The sequence below is a fragment of the Aethalodelphis obliquidens genome, unplaced genomic scaffold (assembly GCF_003676395.1).
Source record: "Aethalodelphis obliquidens isolate GAN/ISIS:26980383/991018 unplaced genomic scaffold, ASM367639v1 scaffold1, whole genome shotgun sequence".
NCBI lineage: Eukaryota > Metazoa > Chordata > Mammalia > Artiodactyla > Delphinidae > Aethalodelphis > Aethalodelphis obliquidens.
Window position 1 is genome coordinate 80,960,199 of NW_020837945.1, and position 18,038 is coordinate 80,978,236.

General features: G+C 47.2%; 1 protein-coding gene across 8 annotated transcripts in view; it reads left to right on the forward strand.

The window, feature by feature from the left end:
- DGKG (diacylglycerol kinase gamma) overlaps nt 1-18,038 on the forward strand; it is a 207,551-nt gene that overhangs the window by 141,498 nt on the left and 48,015 nt on the right. For all 8 annotated transcript variants that reach the window (XR_003433362.1, XM_027109494.1, XM_027109508.1 and 5 more), the window contains one exon: nt 485-575. Coding sequence is in view for 7 of the 8 variants with exons in the window: in XM_027109494.1 (XP_026965295.1) it covers nt 485-575 (91 nt within the window). In the remaining variant the exon portion in view is untranslated. The remainder of the gene's footprint in view (nt 1-484; nt 576-18,038) is intronic.

The window sequence follows — 18,038 nt, forward strand, 5'->3', positions numbered from 1 at the left end:
TTGATCCAGATACGGAGGCAAAGCAGGCCTTTCTCCTTCTCTGACCAGGAAGTTCACAGATCTGTTGGCAGTTCACCCAGAGTAGCCGTGATGTCTAAGAAATAAATGGGTTTTTCTCTAAGTTCATAGCAAGAACGGTTAGTTAAAAATGTTCCATCCCTGATCAGCTCGGTGCTTTGTGACCGCCTGGAGGGGTGGGATAGGGAGGGTGGGAGGGTGGGAGGGAGGGAGACGCAAGCGGGAAGAGATATGGGAACATATGTATATATATAACTGATTCATTTTGTTGTGAAGCTGAAACTAACATACCATTGTAAAGCAATTATACTCCAATAAAGATGTTAAAAAAAAAAAGAAAATGTTGCATCCCTGATCCGATTAACAAGTACTGAAAACATAAGACTGGGGACACCGACAGCAAAGCTGTTGTACACGACCATTTCAAACACAGAACACTGAGTCATCTTTCTGCTTCGTGGTCCAGGATGAAGAACAAGCTGTGGTACTTTGAATTCGGCACCTCAGAGACCTTCGCAGCCACCTGCAAGAAACTCCACGACCACATAGAGTTGGAGGTGAGTTCCCAAGGCTTGCTGGACCTTGGTTCTGCTCCTGGACTGTTACGCACCCTCAGGACATGTCCTGGAGCGTCCTCAAGAGGTGATCCCAAGTGTAGTCCATTGTACATCCATCCTGTTCCCAACACATCCACAGCCTCACTCCCAGGAGGCTCCGGTCACGGGGCCTGCCTTTCTCGGCCCGTCCAGACCTAGAGGCCCAGTGGACTCAGGGCCGCAGTCCCTTCCGGCCCTCAGCCCTCTCCCCACTGTGGCCTTGAAATTTCCCCTTTTCCGAGAGGTGAAGGCAGGTGCTGCCCACGCAGGGAGAGGAGCTGCTGTGAGGGTAGAGGCAATGTCCCAAGCCTGGTAAAAGTCTGGGAGCTGATGGCCACAGGGCTGAGGGGTCTGGGGGTTGAGGCCGGAGGTGGCCAGACATCGCCCAGCTCGCCCGCCGCTGCTTTCAAGGAGCTGACTCACAGGCACCCAGGGCTGGCTTCATGGGCATGCAGCCTGCACAGTCGCTCAGAAGGACCCTTGGTTTAATGCTCTTCTGACACTGTCTTGAAATTCTTGATGATTTTTTAGCAAAGGGCCCTGTATTTGCATTTTGAACCAGGCCCCTCAAATGACACAGCTGACCCCACTGGTGCACTCGTGTTTTCCTCACTGGGCTGACACTTGGAGCAGCCTGACTCAGACACTTAGCTTGTCAGCTTCCCTTCCCGGCGGAAGCTGCCCACTTCCCACCTCTCACCCCGCATCTGCTGGGCTGCTCTCTTGAGGTCTTGTCACTTCTATGAAAAGGTCTGCTTGGTCTCTGGCCACCTGAAAGCCCAAACTTCTCTGCACACCTGCTGCGGGACCTCAGGCCCATCGGGTCCCTTGCCCATAGTTCTCAGTTTACCAACCCGCACCCCCGCCACCAACCCCTTCCCATGGGATTCAAGGCCTGTAGTCTTGTTTTCACTTGAGAAGAACAAGTGAAAGGCCGTCAGAGAATTCAGCCAGGATGGGCTCCTCCCGGCCCATGGGCTTTGTCCCTAAGCCTGCAGTAGCAGTCAAGGGGGTCCCGGGCATCCCTTGGGGGAGGAGCCCTTCGCCTGAAGCAGTGTGGGAAAGCCCTGCCACTCCCTGCAGAAGGGAGCCTGCATTCACAGGGAGTTTTCACAAACAAAACACAAAGCCAGAGATTCTGTGCTTCTCTTTGACTCATCTGCCTGTCTCTCCCCAGCGGTTGCCGGGTTACCAACCCCAGGGTGGGAGGCGCCGCCCCAGCTAATCCCCTGAACTTTTAGCCAGCTCAGTCAGAGGGCAGAGAGGCCCAGGAGCCGGGGGCACATGTCCCCAGGTGGTACCACCTCCACCGGGGAAAGGCTGAGGAGCCCGCTGTGCCCGCTGTACTCTATGGATACGTAAATCCACGGCCAGGGAGCTGCAGGGAAGGAGGAGAGGGCTGGGCTGGAGACTGAACGTGGCTGGAGCTACGTGTGCATTTTTGCTGTTGGCATGATCATCTGCTGGGGTGTCTTTAAATACACCCCAAGTGAGGGACAGCCCTGGCCTAACCACTGCCAGCTGCAGACACACAGCGACTGCTTGTTCTCCCTGCAGCTGGCCTTGAAACTGTGCCCAGAATAGAGCAGCTCAGCTCCCCTGCCTCTGTGGGCCCCGCCCTCCCAGCTCCCAGCCGGCAGCACCCTGGCCCCCTCTGAGTCCAATACTGAGTGGCTCTTCTTCAACCACAGAGGGGGCTGGTGGCCTCTGCAGAGGGTGAGGGTGTTCACACTGTGGGTCGTTGGGGGCTTTGAGAGCACGTCTTATTTTCCTTAGCTCCCCATAATGAGTCTTTAGTATTTATTCAGGACGCTAAGGATGGGGGGCTCATATGACAGGCAGCTTCTCACAGCCCGGAGGATTTGGGGCAGGCATCATTCTGTATCCAGGGAGCGGTGGGTGGACAGTCCTGGGTCTTGTGATCCAGAGGAGGCGAAAGAGACAGAAGGGGGAGGCGTGTGAGTGACAGGTGTTAGGAGGCTACAGGGCACCACAGGTAGATGTGAGAGCATCAGGGGCCTCAGGAAGAGCAGTAAGAGAAGGTATGTTAAGTGACCTTCTACATGTGGTCACTGCACACAACAGCCCAGGCCTGGGAGGACCAGCACACTCATCAGTTCAAGGTCAGAGATCCCGGGAATAACCGCACGCAGGTATTTATACTACATACCATCGTTTCCAAAGCCCTACCACAGCCTTTATTCCAGAATCACACAACAAGCAGTGAGCTAAGTAGGCCAGGTATTCTTATCCCCTCGTCACAGAAAGCAAGCTGAGGCACGGAGGTTTAGAAAGATAAACAGAAGAGAGAGAAAAGCAACAAGGGAAGAGGGGGAAAAAATCACAGGCTCTGACTGCCTACTGTAATGTGTCCTCATTTGATACAATAACCCAGTGAGGCAAGTATTATCATATTTTGTTAAATGAGGAAACTGAGGCTCAGATACATTAAGTAACTTGACCAAGATTTCATTGCTGGAAACTTGTAAGACAGGAGATTTTAGGCATCCTGGAAGGAGTTAACTTAGAACAAAATAAATAGAGATGGACCTAACAAGCGCTAGAAATTCGGCAAGTTTTTCAGCATGGGCGCACTGTTTCTTCCTCCTTTACTGAATGTGAGACCACTTGGTCCCCTCTCAGCTGAGGCAGCTGGGCAGGTCTGCTGAGCAATGCTTTAAGAGAACAGAGGGCACAGTCCTACTGCTCGTTTGAGGAAGGAGGGGGCTCAGGCTGGACAGGAGGAGAGTCAGAGAGGGAAACTGCCTTAAAGTTTACTAAAGGTTTTCCCACACAGCATCTCATTTTATTTTGATCCACAGAACATGCAGGGAAGATATTAATGTCCTCACTTTATGGGTGAGGAACCTGAGGCTGAGAGGTTCAGTGACTTGAGAAAGGGCACAAAGGTAAGGGGTTCAGGGGAACAGATAGGAAAGTCTATTTCTAGTTTCATGTCTGTGTGTCACCTTGGTAAAGCTTGGATGGTGAAACTTAAAGCTAAAATGAGCTTATGCAGGGAAGGTCTCCACTGAAGGTCTCTCACAAGGAATACAGCCTGTTTTTCAGAGGCTTGTGGCCTACTGAGGCCTAGGACACTTGGTCCCTTCTCTGAAATAAAGCTTACAGCCCAGTTGACAGAACATACAAGAGCTGGTTAATATAATACTTACTTAACTAGTGCTAAGGAAACTGGATCCTGGGGCCTTGAGGAGCCACGTGAGCAATCACCCTGGACACTATTTTGGGGTCAAAGACTAAGGCTGGGGAGAAGGTGACTCCAGATCTACTGTTCACCTGCAGACACTTGGTCTGGGTGGGGGTGGGGGGCGGTACTCGGTGAAAGGGGCTTGGCCTGGACAAGCGTTAGCCCTCCTCAGTGGAAGTGTGTTGTCTGGGCCTCAGTATTCTCATCTATAAAATGGGAAGAAAGGGGTTAGCCTACTTCCAGGGCTATGATTCAGATTAACATTTTCAGGTTTGTTATTTTTTTAAGTTAATTGGCAGTGGTGCTAAGTGCCTCACGGAATCTACAAAGCAGCCCCAAGTGGCAGGTATCATATCACCTTTCCAGAGATGGGGATAGAAGCTAAGAGAAAGCGAGAAGCTCGCCTGAGGTCCACAGCCTCAGAGTGGTCAGGTCAGGCTTCAAATCCAGATTTGCCCAAAACTCGGGAGTTTCAGGGCAGTACTGGCACCTTATTCTAGAGCAGAGATTCTCACGGGTACGAGGTATGCTTGATCTGCTCGTCGTCACATACTTTTATTTATTTTAACATTTCAGATAACATCAAAAGCAGGCATGAGACTTTTACATTTATGAAAAAGAGAGCAAAAAATTATATATTGCGAATGCATGCTCTAAATGTTTCTTCCACGGGCACACAAAGCAAGCTGTGAAAGTTAGTGCCGTTCCTGGGAAATGGGTGCTCCTAAATTGCGGTTGCCTCTAATTAAGAAGCCAGCATGTCACCCACATGGTTGTCCTCAGCCCTGGTCTCAATGTCTCTGACTTCCCTTCCCTTCCAAAGCCGCCTTTGATGTTTATTCTAATCTGATTTTACCTGAATAAACGGGTGGGGGAAGGGTGAGGGAGGGACACAGTGAGTCACCTCCTGCACCCCAGGCCCAGAATAGCCTTGCACAGGTTTTGAGCTGTAGTTACATGGAGCAAAAGAGGCAGGCTTCTGCTTGAGCACTTACTTTATTACAAGCTGTGGAAAATTTTCATTTTACTGGTTAAAAATAAGAACTTCCAAAATTCCTTGATATTGTATCTACTTTTAAACAATGTTCACAAGGGAAGCCTAGCCAGCTCCACTAATATGAACCTCTGCATGGGGAAAAGTGAGTCCAAATGTGGAAGCTGCTTCAAAAGAATCTGTTCCCCAGTATATTTTGGGAATCTCTGCACATCAGTTCCCCCCTTTTAATTGAGGATTTTTTTTAATACAACAAAGTTTTGAGAACTTTTTAGATCAAACCCTCCCATTTCCCCCTCACTTAGAATTGGTGTTTGTCAATATTTTGTTGTATTCCCTTCAAGTTTCTTTGTAACCAAAGAAGTAAAATTTTCTGGATGGAGTCGAGTTCTCACAACCCTTTGGTGCTCTGCAGCTTGCCTTTTTCACTCACCATTAAGTTCTCGAGACCTCTCCGTGGTAACGTTGCCGGAGCTGGTTCATTTCTTTTACCTGCTCCGTGCTGTGGGGCTCCCACACCACGATGGGGAATATCGCACCCCGCGATGGGAGGAGAAGCAGAAATGGGAACTCTCAGACACTGCCGGGGCACAGACAGCAGTGGTAAACCACTCTGGAGAGCAGTTTGACAGCAAACGCTGAACTGAAAACGCACCTGTAGGCCCAATGACCCAGCAGGTTCTTCACGTCCTAGACCTGGAGAGCTTCCTGTACGTGAGTTCGCAAGGGGATGAGCATGGAGGTGCAGTGCAGCACTGTTTTATTAAAACAAAACGGAACCAACCCCAAAGGCTGTGTTAGTCTAACACTTCAAAAAGATGGTGTAAGTGAAAGTACTAAAGGCCACTGAATCATATATTTTAAAATGGTTAACTTGGTGTCAGGTGAATTTCGTCTCAGTTTTTTAAATGTGATTTTTACAAAAGGGAATGTGCTGGGCACAGTACTAGGGATCTTGAAGCCATAGCATGAGATGGGCCCTGTCTATGAGAATCCTCAATTCTAAAACTAATATTTAGCACAGCCATGTGCATGTAAAGAAGCTGAGTAAATAATGAATCAGATTACTTTAAGATTGAGCAGATATCTTTAGCTACTCCAATCCAGTCAAGTGTCATTACTTTCCAGAAGAGTGAAATCAAGGACTTTACAGGTTCAGTAGCTTGGCCAAGTTCACCCCGCCAGTAAGTGGCAGGAAAGAACCCATGGCTGCCTTGGTATCCACTGGCAATTTTGCACACTCCTCAGTTAGAGGGAAGAGAACTTCAAGCACTTTGGCCTCTTCTGGCATCATCTACACCTTCTCAGCTTGGGCGGGTAGAGCCTTTCAGAGCTTGGAGTGAGGAAGGTGGGAACTAGCTAAATGCTCAGCCCATCAACACAGCCACAGTGATTCCAGAGGAGATGAAACGAAAACGTATTCATGGGGAAGGGAAAGTTGAGAAGAGCATTGCAGGGGCTTTTGAGTTCTTAGAAAACAAAAGGTGGCAACCTGATCATTCATCAAACCCTGGAGTCAAAGACTGGAATGGGCCTTAGAGGACATCCTCTCCCGTCTCTGGAGTCCATTCACTTCCTCCATCGAGTCCAGGGTCTCCATCTTTCCAGCAGCATCCTCACTGTGAGGCCACCCAAGGCAGCTGGTGCTCTTCAGATTTCTCCTTCTTGCCCATCCTACAGTTCTCACTGCTCCAAATACCCCAGCCTCAGTTTCTTCCCGCTCCCTCCTACTACGTGTGCTAAATTCTCTTCTTATTATAAAAGTAATCCAAATCCATGGTAGAACATGTTAAACCATAGAGAGGCGAAAAGGAAAAGTAACGCACAGTCTCAGCAATCAGGGATCAGTACTGTTCTAATGTTGACCTTATTTCGATCCTGTAATAATATTAGCCTTTGTGTCTTTAAAAGCAGCCCTCTGGAGGACCTCTGTGATTCTTTGATTTCCTAAATCTTTATCCATTTTTAAACACAGCTCCATCCTTTCCGTCTCTCTCCCTCTTTCAGCCACGCACTGACTACAAGTTTCCTTCACTGATCCTTAAAATCTTTCAGCCTACTACGAAGAAATTGTTTCTATCAGTTCCTCTTTAAAAATCCATTGTTTGCTTACAGTTTCTGACACGTAACTTTTTCTCTTAAATGACCCTCTTTTTTATTCCCTACACATGCATACCCTGTATTTCACTTCAAGCCTCCATTCATCCTTATGCTTTTATTTTCTTGTTCTTTTCCATTTCCTTTGTTCTTTGTGAATTGCTTTGATTTTCTTTGTCTTCAGACTCCTGGCTACATATGCTTTGTGTCTCCCAAGGACTTTGGAATAATTTTTAGGGATGAATTCTCATGCCTACATTTTCACAAAGCAGGCGGGGGTATATGCAACAGAGTGGATAGATGAGGCCCGAGGAGGTCTCAGGAGACTGAGGCTGGGGTCACATGACTCAGCATGTTGGGCTAGAAGGCACCTCCACACAGATTCCTGGGCGATCTCTCAGCCTAACCTCTGCCCCAACGAGCTTATTAACTTTTCTACCCACCAAGGTCCCTTAGTGAAAGAAAAACTTTCCCCAAGCTATGTCTACCAAACAAATGCATCTTTTAAATAATAATGACCTGTGAGGCCCTGTCAGTGGGAAATGTATTATTTCTCTTAGACTTTTTAGAATATTGAAAAGAATTCATGATCTTCATCTCTACACTCAGGAGATTCAGGGACCTTGGATGAGAGCTATTCCCATCCTTTTCTGCTTCTACAACTGGGTTATGAAACAGGCAGAGAATATTACATACAAATATGTTCATTGGCTATGGTGGATAGGTCTTTGGTTATCTATCTTAGTGAGGTCGTAAACTTGCTGATCCTAGTATTCTATAGAAGAGGAGTTAAGAAAGGAGAAGAATTGACTCTTTGAGGAAGGGCATATAATCTAACAAAGGAGCGGTTAAATAATGGGTGCACATACACGTGATATCTCAAGTCCATTGGGATCCACAAGTTAGTAACAACAGCAGCCACTTCCTGAGTACTCACCTTGCAACAAGCTCTGTCCCAGCACTTTGGTACATGGTCTTGTTTAATCCTCATAACAGCTCTGCATGGTGTGTATTATTTACTCAAGGAAATTGAGTCTCCTAAAGATAAGTACTGCAAGATCAGATCAGATGAAAGCCCACATGCTCCCACAATGCCACAGCCTGCCCGGTAGGAGCTGGCCTCTGCATTACACCTCTGCTTTCCCCCTAATGTATGTGTCAGCTGAGTTGGTGGTGGGGCTCCCATTCAGGACTTGGCATATCTCTTAGGCAGTCGGCTGTCTGAAGCAAGGCCTCTATCTTATTCATCCTGTCTCCCCGGTACCTGAAATGAAGTAGTTGCTCTCTAGTTATTGATTGTACAATTTGAACCCAAGTGTAAAAAAAATCCCATAATTAGTGTGAACACTAACAGAAATTACTACTTGACCAGACTCAAGTGATACCTTTTTGTTGGAAGCCGCCAAAGTAAAAGGGACCCACCTTGCTCCAACTGCAACACAGAGTGGGAGACGGCTGAACTTGCAGTCCGGTACTCAGGCCTTCTCCTAACTGTGAGGTGAGTGGGAAGACCTCCCACGCCCATCTCTGAGCTGTTGCTGAGAACTTTGAAAGTAGCCGAGGGTCTGGGACAACTGTGAACCTAGGACAGGAAATGCCAGAGTTCTCCCACCTCTTTCCCACCCAGGAGAATGAAGACAGTGAGTGGGCAGAGCCCATATGGCAGCAAGGGTGCAGGGCTGCTAGGGGGTCAGAAGAAGTGACTCTGAAAGGCAGAAGGAAGGGTCTCCATCCTGAGCCCTCTCTGGTGGCCAAGAAGCCTACCTGCCCCTATGGCCATCAGCCCCACTCTATCTGCAGGCAAGTCTGACCCTTCAGAAAGCCCCATCCACCCCAGGTTGGTCTGAGCTCCCCAGACAGACATGAATCTGCATCCAGAGCAAGAATCTGCATCCAGAGCAAGAATGCCTCAACACACCAGGACTTTTTTTAACTTGGGGAGGATGGAGCAGCGGATAGGAAACGGCGTTGCCCTCTGTCCAACTCTGAGGCAACCCACCACCGTGAGCTCTGAGAAACAGCGGTTTTGTTTTGGAAACTGGCATCCAGGGCAGGCTTGCTCCTGGAAATGAATTTGGTTCCCCCTCAGCTGCAATGTTCTACTTCCAGCCTCCCTGCCAACACCCCCTTCCAGCTGCCCCTCTCAAAGGCACCATTGTGCCCGCCTGGCACAGCAACAGAGGAGGGATGAAGAGGAAGAAAACATTTTCTGCCCATGGGATGTTCTTAAGCAGGTTGTGTGTACATGGCTTCAGTGCTGCATTCCTGGAGCCCACACAAACCCGCCAAAATGCCATCATCCCTGTCACAGATGGCAGCCACTTTCCAGCCTAACTGGCCCGCCACCACTCACTGTCAGAGAACGCGGAGCATGCAGCTAGATGGACACGGGCAGTAGGAGGGGGACCATGATGACACTTTTTCAGCACAGCACTTTAGCCTGCCAAAGCAAGGCTGAATGAAGACTCCGAATCTCTGAACTGGAAGGGGATCTGGTCCCATGTACCGCTCAACTAAAAGATTCGTTCCGGCATATTCTGATAAGTACACATCCAGCCTTTTCCTGAATACTCCAAGGGTAGGAAGCTCACTACTTTTCCAGAAGCCTGTTCCATTGTTAGAAGGCTCTGACTTTCAGAAAGTTCTTCACGATGTTGAACAAGGATGTATGTCCCTTTCATCGCCATATCCTTCCCTTGTCAGCCCTTAGCACAATGCTTGGAAGAAAATAGAGGCCCAATAAGTGTTTGTGGGATGCATGACTGAATTCCCCATCTTTGGGCCTATTTCCACCATCTGGGGGCACACAGAACATGCCTTTCTGCTCCTCCACACGACTGCCCTTCATAGGGCTTAAATCTATCTTCCATGTCATCTCCTATCGATCTTTGCCGACGTCCCCAGTTCCTATACAACTTGATGTACAGACTCCTGGCTATCCTGACCACTCTTCTCTTGATAGACTCCATTTTTCCAGTGTCCTCCTTGAAATGAAGAATCAAATCCCTTACGTCTAGAATACTCCAGAAGTAGTCTCATAGATAACAAAGCACAAAATTCCCAGGCCTCAGGTACAGGCTCTATAAGCTGGACTGTCTTCTTGATCTCGTCATTTGCATCTTCTGCAGGAAACCTGTAAGTTCATGAAGCCCACCACAAACCTGGATAAACTGGGAAAACAAGGACCTTCCTCAGTTTCACTGACTCAGTGTTTCCTCATCTGTAAAAAAGAGGATACAAATACCAACCTTGCAGGGCTGTAAGGATTAGACATAAAATATATGAAGTGCCTGGTTCATAATAGTTACTCAATAAATTATATCTATTAATATTATCATATAACACATGTGTCTTAGTATCTAACTGCCCAAAGCAAGACATTAGCTCCTAAAATGCTATAAAACAGCTCCTCTGAATGCAGGGGAAGCCACTGCTCTGGAAGATTTAGCTACATGCCAGGCCAAAAAAGAATTTTTTTAATGTAGATAATACCAGACTGTCTTTCTAGAAATGTTATCATCACTCATCAACACCACTCAATTTCTTCCCTTTTCTTCCCTCAGGATACACATCAGATTATTGACACTAAAAACATTCTCTCTAGTTCTTCTCTAGGGAAAATAGACAGCACTATTTGCCCTGACTGCTTTTCTTTCACTCCCAATAAATTTCTCTGTTCTGGCCATAGGCCCTGCAGATATGCAGATATCTACGGCCTTCTCAGTGGTATGCTGGGGCCAGCTTGCCTGCTGGCACATCTCTTCCTAACTCTGCTTTCGGTGATGTCACATTTGTAGCTTGAAATTGGCCATAGTGGGAATATTTACACTGTGGAACACCACAATCAGAGCTTCTTTTTTTCCTGGAGATCCCGCTGTTAAGCATTTAGCAGGATATCGCTGCCTCTAGCGTTGACCTGCAGGAGGTCCCTTAAGGAAAGGGACTGTGGCGCATTTCCACTCCATCCCCAGAGTCTAGCACAAAATAGGTTCCCAACATTCTTGATGGATGAATGAGTGCTTTTTGTCTTCTGTCTCTTAATGTTTGTCTCATATACATCATGTCCCATGTGTCCTAGTCTTCTTACCAGCTGTTCAGGTATAGAGTTCCCTTAGCTGTGATCAGAGGACCATTTCTTGCAGACTTGGATTAACCTTCCGTATTTCTCCCTAACCTGGGCATTCAGTCCACTTTATTCGGTCAATATACTCATCCTGGGAAGTTGTGGGAACTCGTCTGGAAGGAAAAAAACCTTGTCAGGTTTCTTTAAGGAACACCTTGGTTTTTGTTTGGGGATCTCTGTACACATTCTTCCAATTAAAAAATAGTTATATTGGACTTCTGAAATGGGTAAGACATACCAGAACTATGGAAAACACAGAGCCATGGAACATATGGTCCCTCCCTTCTGGGAGCTTAAAATCTCCTAGGGACAGGCAAATATGCATGATCTATGGCAGAATATACATTCCATATACGACAGAAAGACAATGCAATGAAAATTCAGAGAAGGGGAAGATCAGTTTCTAGCTAGAGCAATTTCCTCTACAGAAAAAGCCCCAGAGAGGAGTTAGCTTTTGAGCTGGAATAGGATTTTAATACGCATAAAAGAGCTGCATGGCAGTTTAGGCAGTGAGTACAGCAGAAACAGAAGCAAGTAGGCCCAACTCTGTGGCCTATATATGTGGCCCTAATTAAGCCCTAACTCTTCCAAGAGACACCCATGTAATCTAGAAAGGTAACTTACCACCTCTAGGCCTCATTGTTCTCATTTTGGTAATCAGACATTACCAAACCTAATGTTCCATCTGGCTTTACCATTCTAAGATTCTGCGCTTTGGCCCTCATCCAGCTGCCAAAATTCCTCTTCACAAAATCACTCATGTCCTCTTGGTTGCCAATCTAAATGACCAAAGGTCTAATTCCAGATCTGATGACTCTGATTAGCTATGTGACAATGGACCATTCCTTTCACCTCCTTAACCTCCATTTTTCTCATCTATAAAATGAGGTAATTAGACTGAATGATCTTTCAAGACTCTTCAGGTCTTTGATTCCATGAGAACACAGATGCAGAGATGAGAGATAGAGAGAGATCCTTTTTGGAGAATGGAAAGGAAGAATGCACAGAGAAAATGGCATTTGTAGAAATTTGGAAGAAGAGCACAGAAAGGGTGCTAGGGTGTCCTCAAGTGTATCCTACCACTAAAGGACTGTAATAATGGGTCCAGACAAGGATCATTGTCCACTGATTAAGAACTCTATAATGGAAGAGTCAGGCTGACGACACCTGAACCCACTAACCAACCTGAACATCACCAAAAAGTGAGACAACTAAACTATGTGCCTCCTGATGAGATGCAATAGGAAATACACTGATAGAGTATTCTTGCCAAAATGTCAACCCTGAATTTGATCAAGTCTCCAGATAGGCTGAGAATATGTTTTAAAAACACCTCAGAGATGCAAAGTGTGGTCCGTCATACATGCAACCTCAGTATCACCAGGGAGGATGTAGAAATGCGGTCTCAGCCCACCTCAGACCTCCCAAATCAGAATCTGCATTTTAATCATCCTGAAGTGATTCGTATGCACGTTAAAGTTTGCTCTGCTGTACAGGACAAATGACCCATTACCCATTTCCTTCAATAAAATATTATACGGCAAGAAAAAAAAAAAAGAACAGGGAATTTATAGATCAGAAGAAACCTAAAAGACGTATCAACCAAATTCACTCTGTAGACCTTTCAGACAAAACAATTTTTTTTCCAAATGAGACTGTTGAGGAAATTTGAACAATTACTGGCTATTTATCAATGTTAAAGAATTATTGTTACTTTTTAAGAGTGATAAGTGAATTGAGATAATTCTTTTTTTAAGAGTCTTATCATTTAGAGATACATACAGAAGTATTTATAGATGAAATGATAGAACATCAGAGATTTGCTATAAAATAGTTCAAATGAACTGGGGTAGAGTTGAAATAAGATTAGCTGTGAATTGCTAATTGCTGAAGCTGAGATTTGGGGTACATGGGATTTATTATTTTATCTTCCTACATATTTGAAAATATCCATAACAGAAAGATTTTTAAAAAGAAAGTCCAGGAAGGAGTCATCAAAGATGGGAGAGACATCAAGATAATGCAGAGGCAGGGAACCCAAGAAAGAAAATTTCAAGCTGAAAGGGGACAAATGCCCCCAGAGGCATCGAGGCCTGGGTTACACTTTATAATCTGGCCTGGAAGAGGTCATTCCAGAGAGCAGACACTGCCCGATGGCAGGAGTATGAAACAAAACAACCTGCGTTCTAAACTGGAGAAAATCAGCGTAATCCGTGGCACCGTGAATCGAGGTCAGAAGACGGGAGAATTTCCTAGTTGCTAAAAACTGAAACAGGTCATCAAATAAATTATGGGATCTCCTTCTCTGAGGACCTTCCTAAATAGGATCGTCCGGGCTGAAATGCAGGCGGCCTCACTCAGATCCGCCGCCTTTTTCAGGTCACCGAGGCCGGCAGGTACGCACCCGGGGCTCGGAAAAGCCCGAGGCCCGGGCAGGGAAGCACCACTGCCCTCTCTCACCTCCTCGGCTCTCTGCCCCTCAGAGAGCACGGAGAATTTGGCGGGTCCTAGTTCTGCCCCAAATTATGGGGATTTTAAGGATCTGAGAGGTGGGGGAGGGGGTTGGGGGAATGGGATGAATACGACTACCCACCGGCCCTCCACCAAACCAACCATCCCTTGGCTTAGAAACTAGAACTATGGGTACTGTCGTCGCAAGTGGGGACGACTGTTGAACTTGCCGACAGCTGCGGCCGGCGCAGCAAGGCCTGGAGCAGGCGGGCGCGGGCGGCTCCCGGCCTGGGCTCCGGCAGATTCCTGAACGGCTTCCAGGCGGGCAGGAACCGGGCTGGCCTGGATGCACCCCACCCCACCCCGCGCCTGCAGCGCTGCTGCCTCGGACCCGGGCGGCCCGCGTCCGGCACCTCGCAGCCCGCGCCCACTCTGAGCACAACTTGGGGCTTGTGCGAGCTTGCTGCCGGGCAGCCGGGACAACAGCTCTCTGTTTCGACCCATACCCGGCTGTAAATACCTGGGTTTCGCTGCAGCGCAGCCTCGGCTCAGGGGCGAGCCTGCCAGCCCGGTCCTAGGTTAGCGATGGCCAACGGTGAGCACAGGGACCGCCGTCCTCCTTGCGCTCTCCCCAGGAGGCGCCCCCCACCCGGGTCCCAGCAGGGGGAGGGGGGCCCTATGACGTCATGGAACTATTGGAGGATTTAGCTCAGGAACCCGCCGGGAGCGGCCCTGGGGCCGGTGTTCCATTTAAGCCTACAGTGTACTTCTCTGGGCTCCACGTTCCCAGATCTAGCATGGCAACTTTCTACCTTTCCCGAGCCTTAAGCAGCCCTGGGGTTCTGAAAGAAATCAGTGTGTGGTGTCCAGGCCAAGAAGCGTGGAGAATAGGCATGCAGGTATGGTCAGGCAAGGCTCCCACTAGCATGAGCTGGGCCAAGGGGCCATTAAAATGCTTCCAGCAAGATCTCAGGTAGTGGGAGGATGATTTCAGGCTGAAAAATGCCTCATGGCACAGGTAATATTATTATTAACTGTAATAACAATGCAGACAGTTTTGGAATGCTGCTGTCTTCCAGAGACCAGTCAAACCCTCGAAGTAAATGTTATTTCCCCATCCCCACCCCATCTTACGGATGACAGATTAAAGCTCAAAGAGGTTAAGGAACCAACACAGGATCGCACAGCTGGCAAGTGACAGAGCCAGGATTTAAACCCATATCTCTTTGTCTCCAAGCCCAGGCATGCTCCTTCCAAGACAAGGCACTGCCTCTCAATTTCCAAATAGGTGCATTCCAAAGGTGGGGAGCAGCTACATCCAACAGTCCCCAGGCTCCCCCCACCTCTTCTACTCGCCCCAGTCCACCTATGACTCAGTGAGATAGTGGGGGAAGGGGACCTTCTATCATAAAGCAGAGTGAGGACTGTTTGCTCTTCCAGAGAGAGGTTAACGGCTTACCAAGTTAATAACTAACACTCCTAGCTTGTTATGACTAGAGATGGAGGGGACAGAGTACACTTAAAACAGCAGTAGGGAAGAAAGGTGACTTTATGGAATACCGTGTGCCAAGGACTGTGCTGTGCTAATGGTTTACTTTTTTTTTTTAACACAAATCTGGCACAGAAGCAAGATATAATACTGATACCAACATTGACGTGCCAGGCAGTGCTCTAAGTACTCTACAATACAGAGTAGTAGTGGGAGATTTCAATTATTCAAACAACAGCTGGAAGTTTAATTTTGCAACAAGTCTAGCATCAGCAAAAGTCCCAGTTTGCTGCACTGACTCTTTCGTCTCCAGAGTAGAATCTGGCCTCTGACTTGCCTGGGTTTGCAACCGAGCTCTGCCAGCCTGTAGAGGGGAAGTTGTGTAGCCTTAAGCCAGCACCCTAACCCCTCTGAGACCCTGTACCTTGGGGGTAGCAATGGTGCCTCCCTCACGGTGTTCAGGTGAGCATCCCAAGAGAGAATGTAAGGGAAGGACCAGCACAAGGAAGCTCTTGTCAAATAACTGCTAGTATTATTATTATTACTTCTAGAAGGGAGGGGGCGTTTTGGCCAACAATGAATAAATTGAGGTCATGCGGAAGTCACTACAACCAACAGAGAAAGTGACTGAGTGGTCTAGGAGGTGAAAAGCGTTCAAGAACTCAATGCTGGGCACAGGGTTGAGCAAAGCTAATTTCAGAGTTTGGAGAAAAGTCTGACCCAGTGAATAAGTCAGAGAATAAGTCTGACATTTATAAATCCCTAAATAAGAATATGTGTGGGGCTTCCCTGGTGGCGCAGTGGTTGAGAGTCCGCCTGCCGAATCAGGGGACACGGGTTCATGCCCCAGTCCGGGAAGATCCCACATGCCGCGGAGCGGCTGGGTCCGTGAGCCATGGCCACTGAGCCTGCGCGTCCGGAGCCTGTGCTCCGCAGCGGGAGAGACCACAACAGTGAGAGGCCCGCGTACCGCAAAAAAAAAAAAAAAAAAAAAAAGAGAACATGGAAAGCATACCTCTTTAGGACTTTGACATTCCAAAAGAGTTTTTTTTTATTTTTTCCAGAGAGAGAGTAGCCTTAACCAAAAATGGAAGAACAAATGATAAAGGTAGATATCAGAGCCCAAAGCTGATCAGTAGAGAACTAACTGGCCTTGGAAAACATACACACTTGAATCCAAGTTGCTGGACAAACCTATAGATGGCATTCGGGGACCACTCTGACAAATCCAGAAAACACAGTGGGTTCCATCCAATGAGAGGCAAACACACAAATGCCCCAGTTTTTAAAAATTAGTAAAGGATACATTCTGGAAACCACAGACTGATATACTTCATCCCAACCCCTGGCAAAATTCTGGAATAAAGTATTAACCAAGTACTTGCCCTTTACAGATATTAGTGGCTTAATATGAGTTCTCTTATTCCTTTTCTGATAGAGGTTGTAGGGTGGTTATTTAGGAAATGCTATTTGATCTCAGCACAATGTCTTATGTTTTAGTGGAAAGAGCACAGAATTGAGGTCTGAACACCTGGATACTAGTCTAACTCCACCATTAGTAAGTTGGATGACCACAGGCAAGATCTTTAACCTCACTGGGCCTCACTGATGAAAGATAGGACATGTTCTCTTGGGTCCCTCTCATCTCTGAGTTCCATGATTCCATACTGTAATGAAAAGTGGGCTGGGTGACAGTCCTGTTCAGAGGGTGCAGCCCTGAGAAGGCAGCCACACCCCAAGGGCCATTTAATGCACAATATCTGGTGTGTTAAACTGACCAAGGAGAGGGCTTATTCCCTGTTTTGCCCTTTATATATGTGTATTAATGGACCTAATCTGCAAATAATAGGAGAGCTATTGCATAGGGTCACAGAATGAAGATTTAATATAAACTAGATGGACTCTTGGGGGCTTGGTCTGAACGTCAGATGAAATTAAGTGCAAAACCCTCTGTCTAAGTTATTTAAAAATACCTACACAAGTTCAGGATGGGGAAGACTGGGCTGAGAAGTAGATGATGGGATGAGGGCCTGAGTGCCTGAGATGACCACCCACTCAAGCTGAAGTGATTCAGTCGTCATGTAGCTGCTCATAAAAGAGCTAGTGCAAACTTGATCAAACAGTAAGGATAATGATCATGGGGGACATGTTGAGCCTCTACCTGGGCTCCCCACATTATTTCATTTCTGGGGCATGATCCCAGCCCCAGGAAGTGCTGGTGACATTGCCGCCTGTGCCATCAGATTCTGCCATTGGTGTTCTTTTCAGTGCCAGGACCTTATGGAGTAGGACAGTAACAAACCGTAGTGTGTACAGAACGGGGCAAGTCCCACAGGAGGAGCCAGAGACTTGACAGTGCTCAACCCTGAGGCACAACTAAATGGTGCTGTGAGAGGGAAGAGAGAGAAAGGAGTGGGTAAGACTGAGACTCCGACAGCCTGCCGTCAATCTGTGTACTTCCGTTTGTAAGTTGTGTGACTTTGGGCAAGTTACTTAACTGCCTCTGTGCCTCAGTTTCCCCAAAAGTACAGTGAGGGTAATCCTAGTACTAACTTATAAGATTATTATGAAGGTAATAAATGAGATGTGTATAAAGCCTACCTGGCAAATGGCAACGTTTAATGCATATGCATGATGCTGCTGCTGCTGATGGTTGCACATCATCGTGTACCCAGTGGGCACTTCCGTGGAGGAGAAGGAGGTTCATTCTGTCTGACTTCAGAAGGGAGAATAAGACCAACGGGTGGAAGCAGGAAGGAAGAGAATCAGGTTCAACATTAAAAGACCTCTGAAATAATCAGAACTTCCTAATAAAGAAAGGAATTCCCAGTCACCAAAGAAGCTCACTCTCTACCATTTTGTAGCTGGGGAGACAAGTCATGGGGATGATAAGATACGATAAACTGAGAGCTGCAAAGAAATCAGGAAGTATGCCAAAATGAATGGCAACAAGCCCTACCTTTCTATGACTCATCTGTTAAGAAATCTCTGGAAGTTTGGATTTGTTGGTAACCTCAAAGATAGTGGATTTTTGTTGCATGCTTTTGATTTTCTTTCCTGCC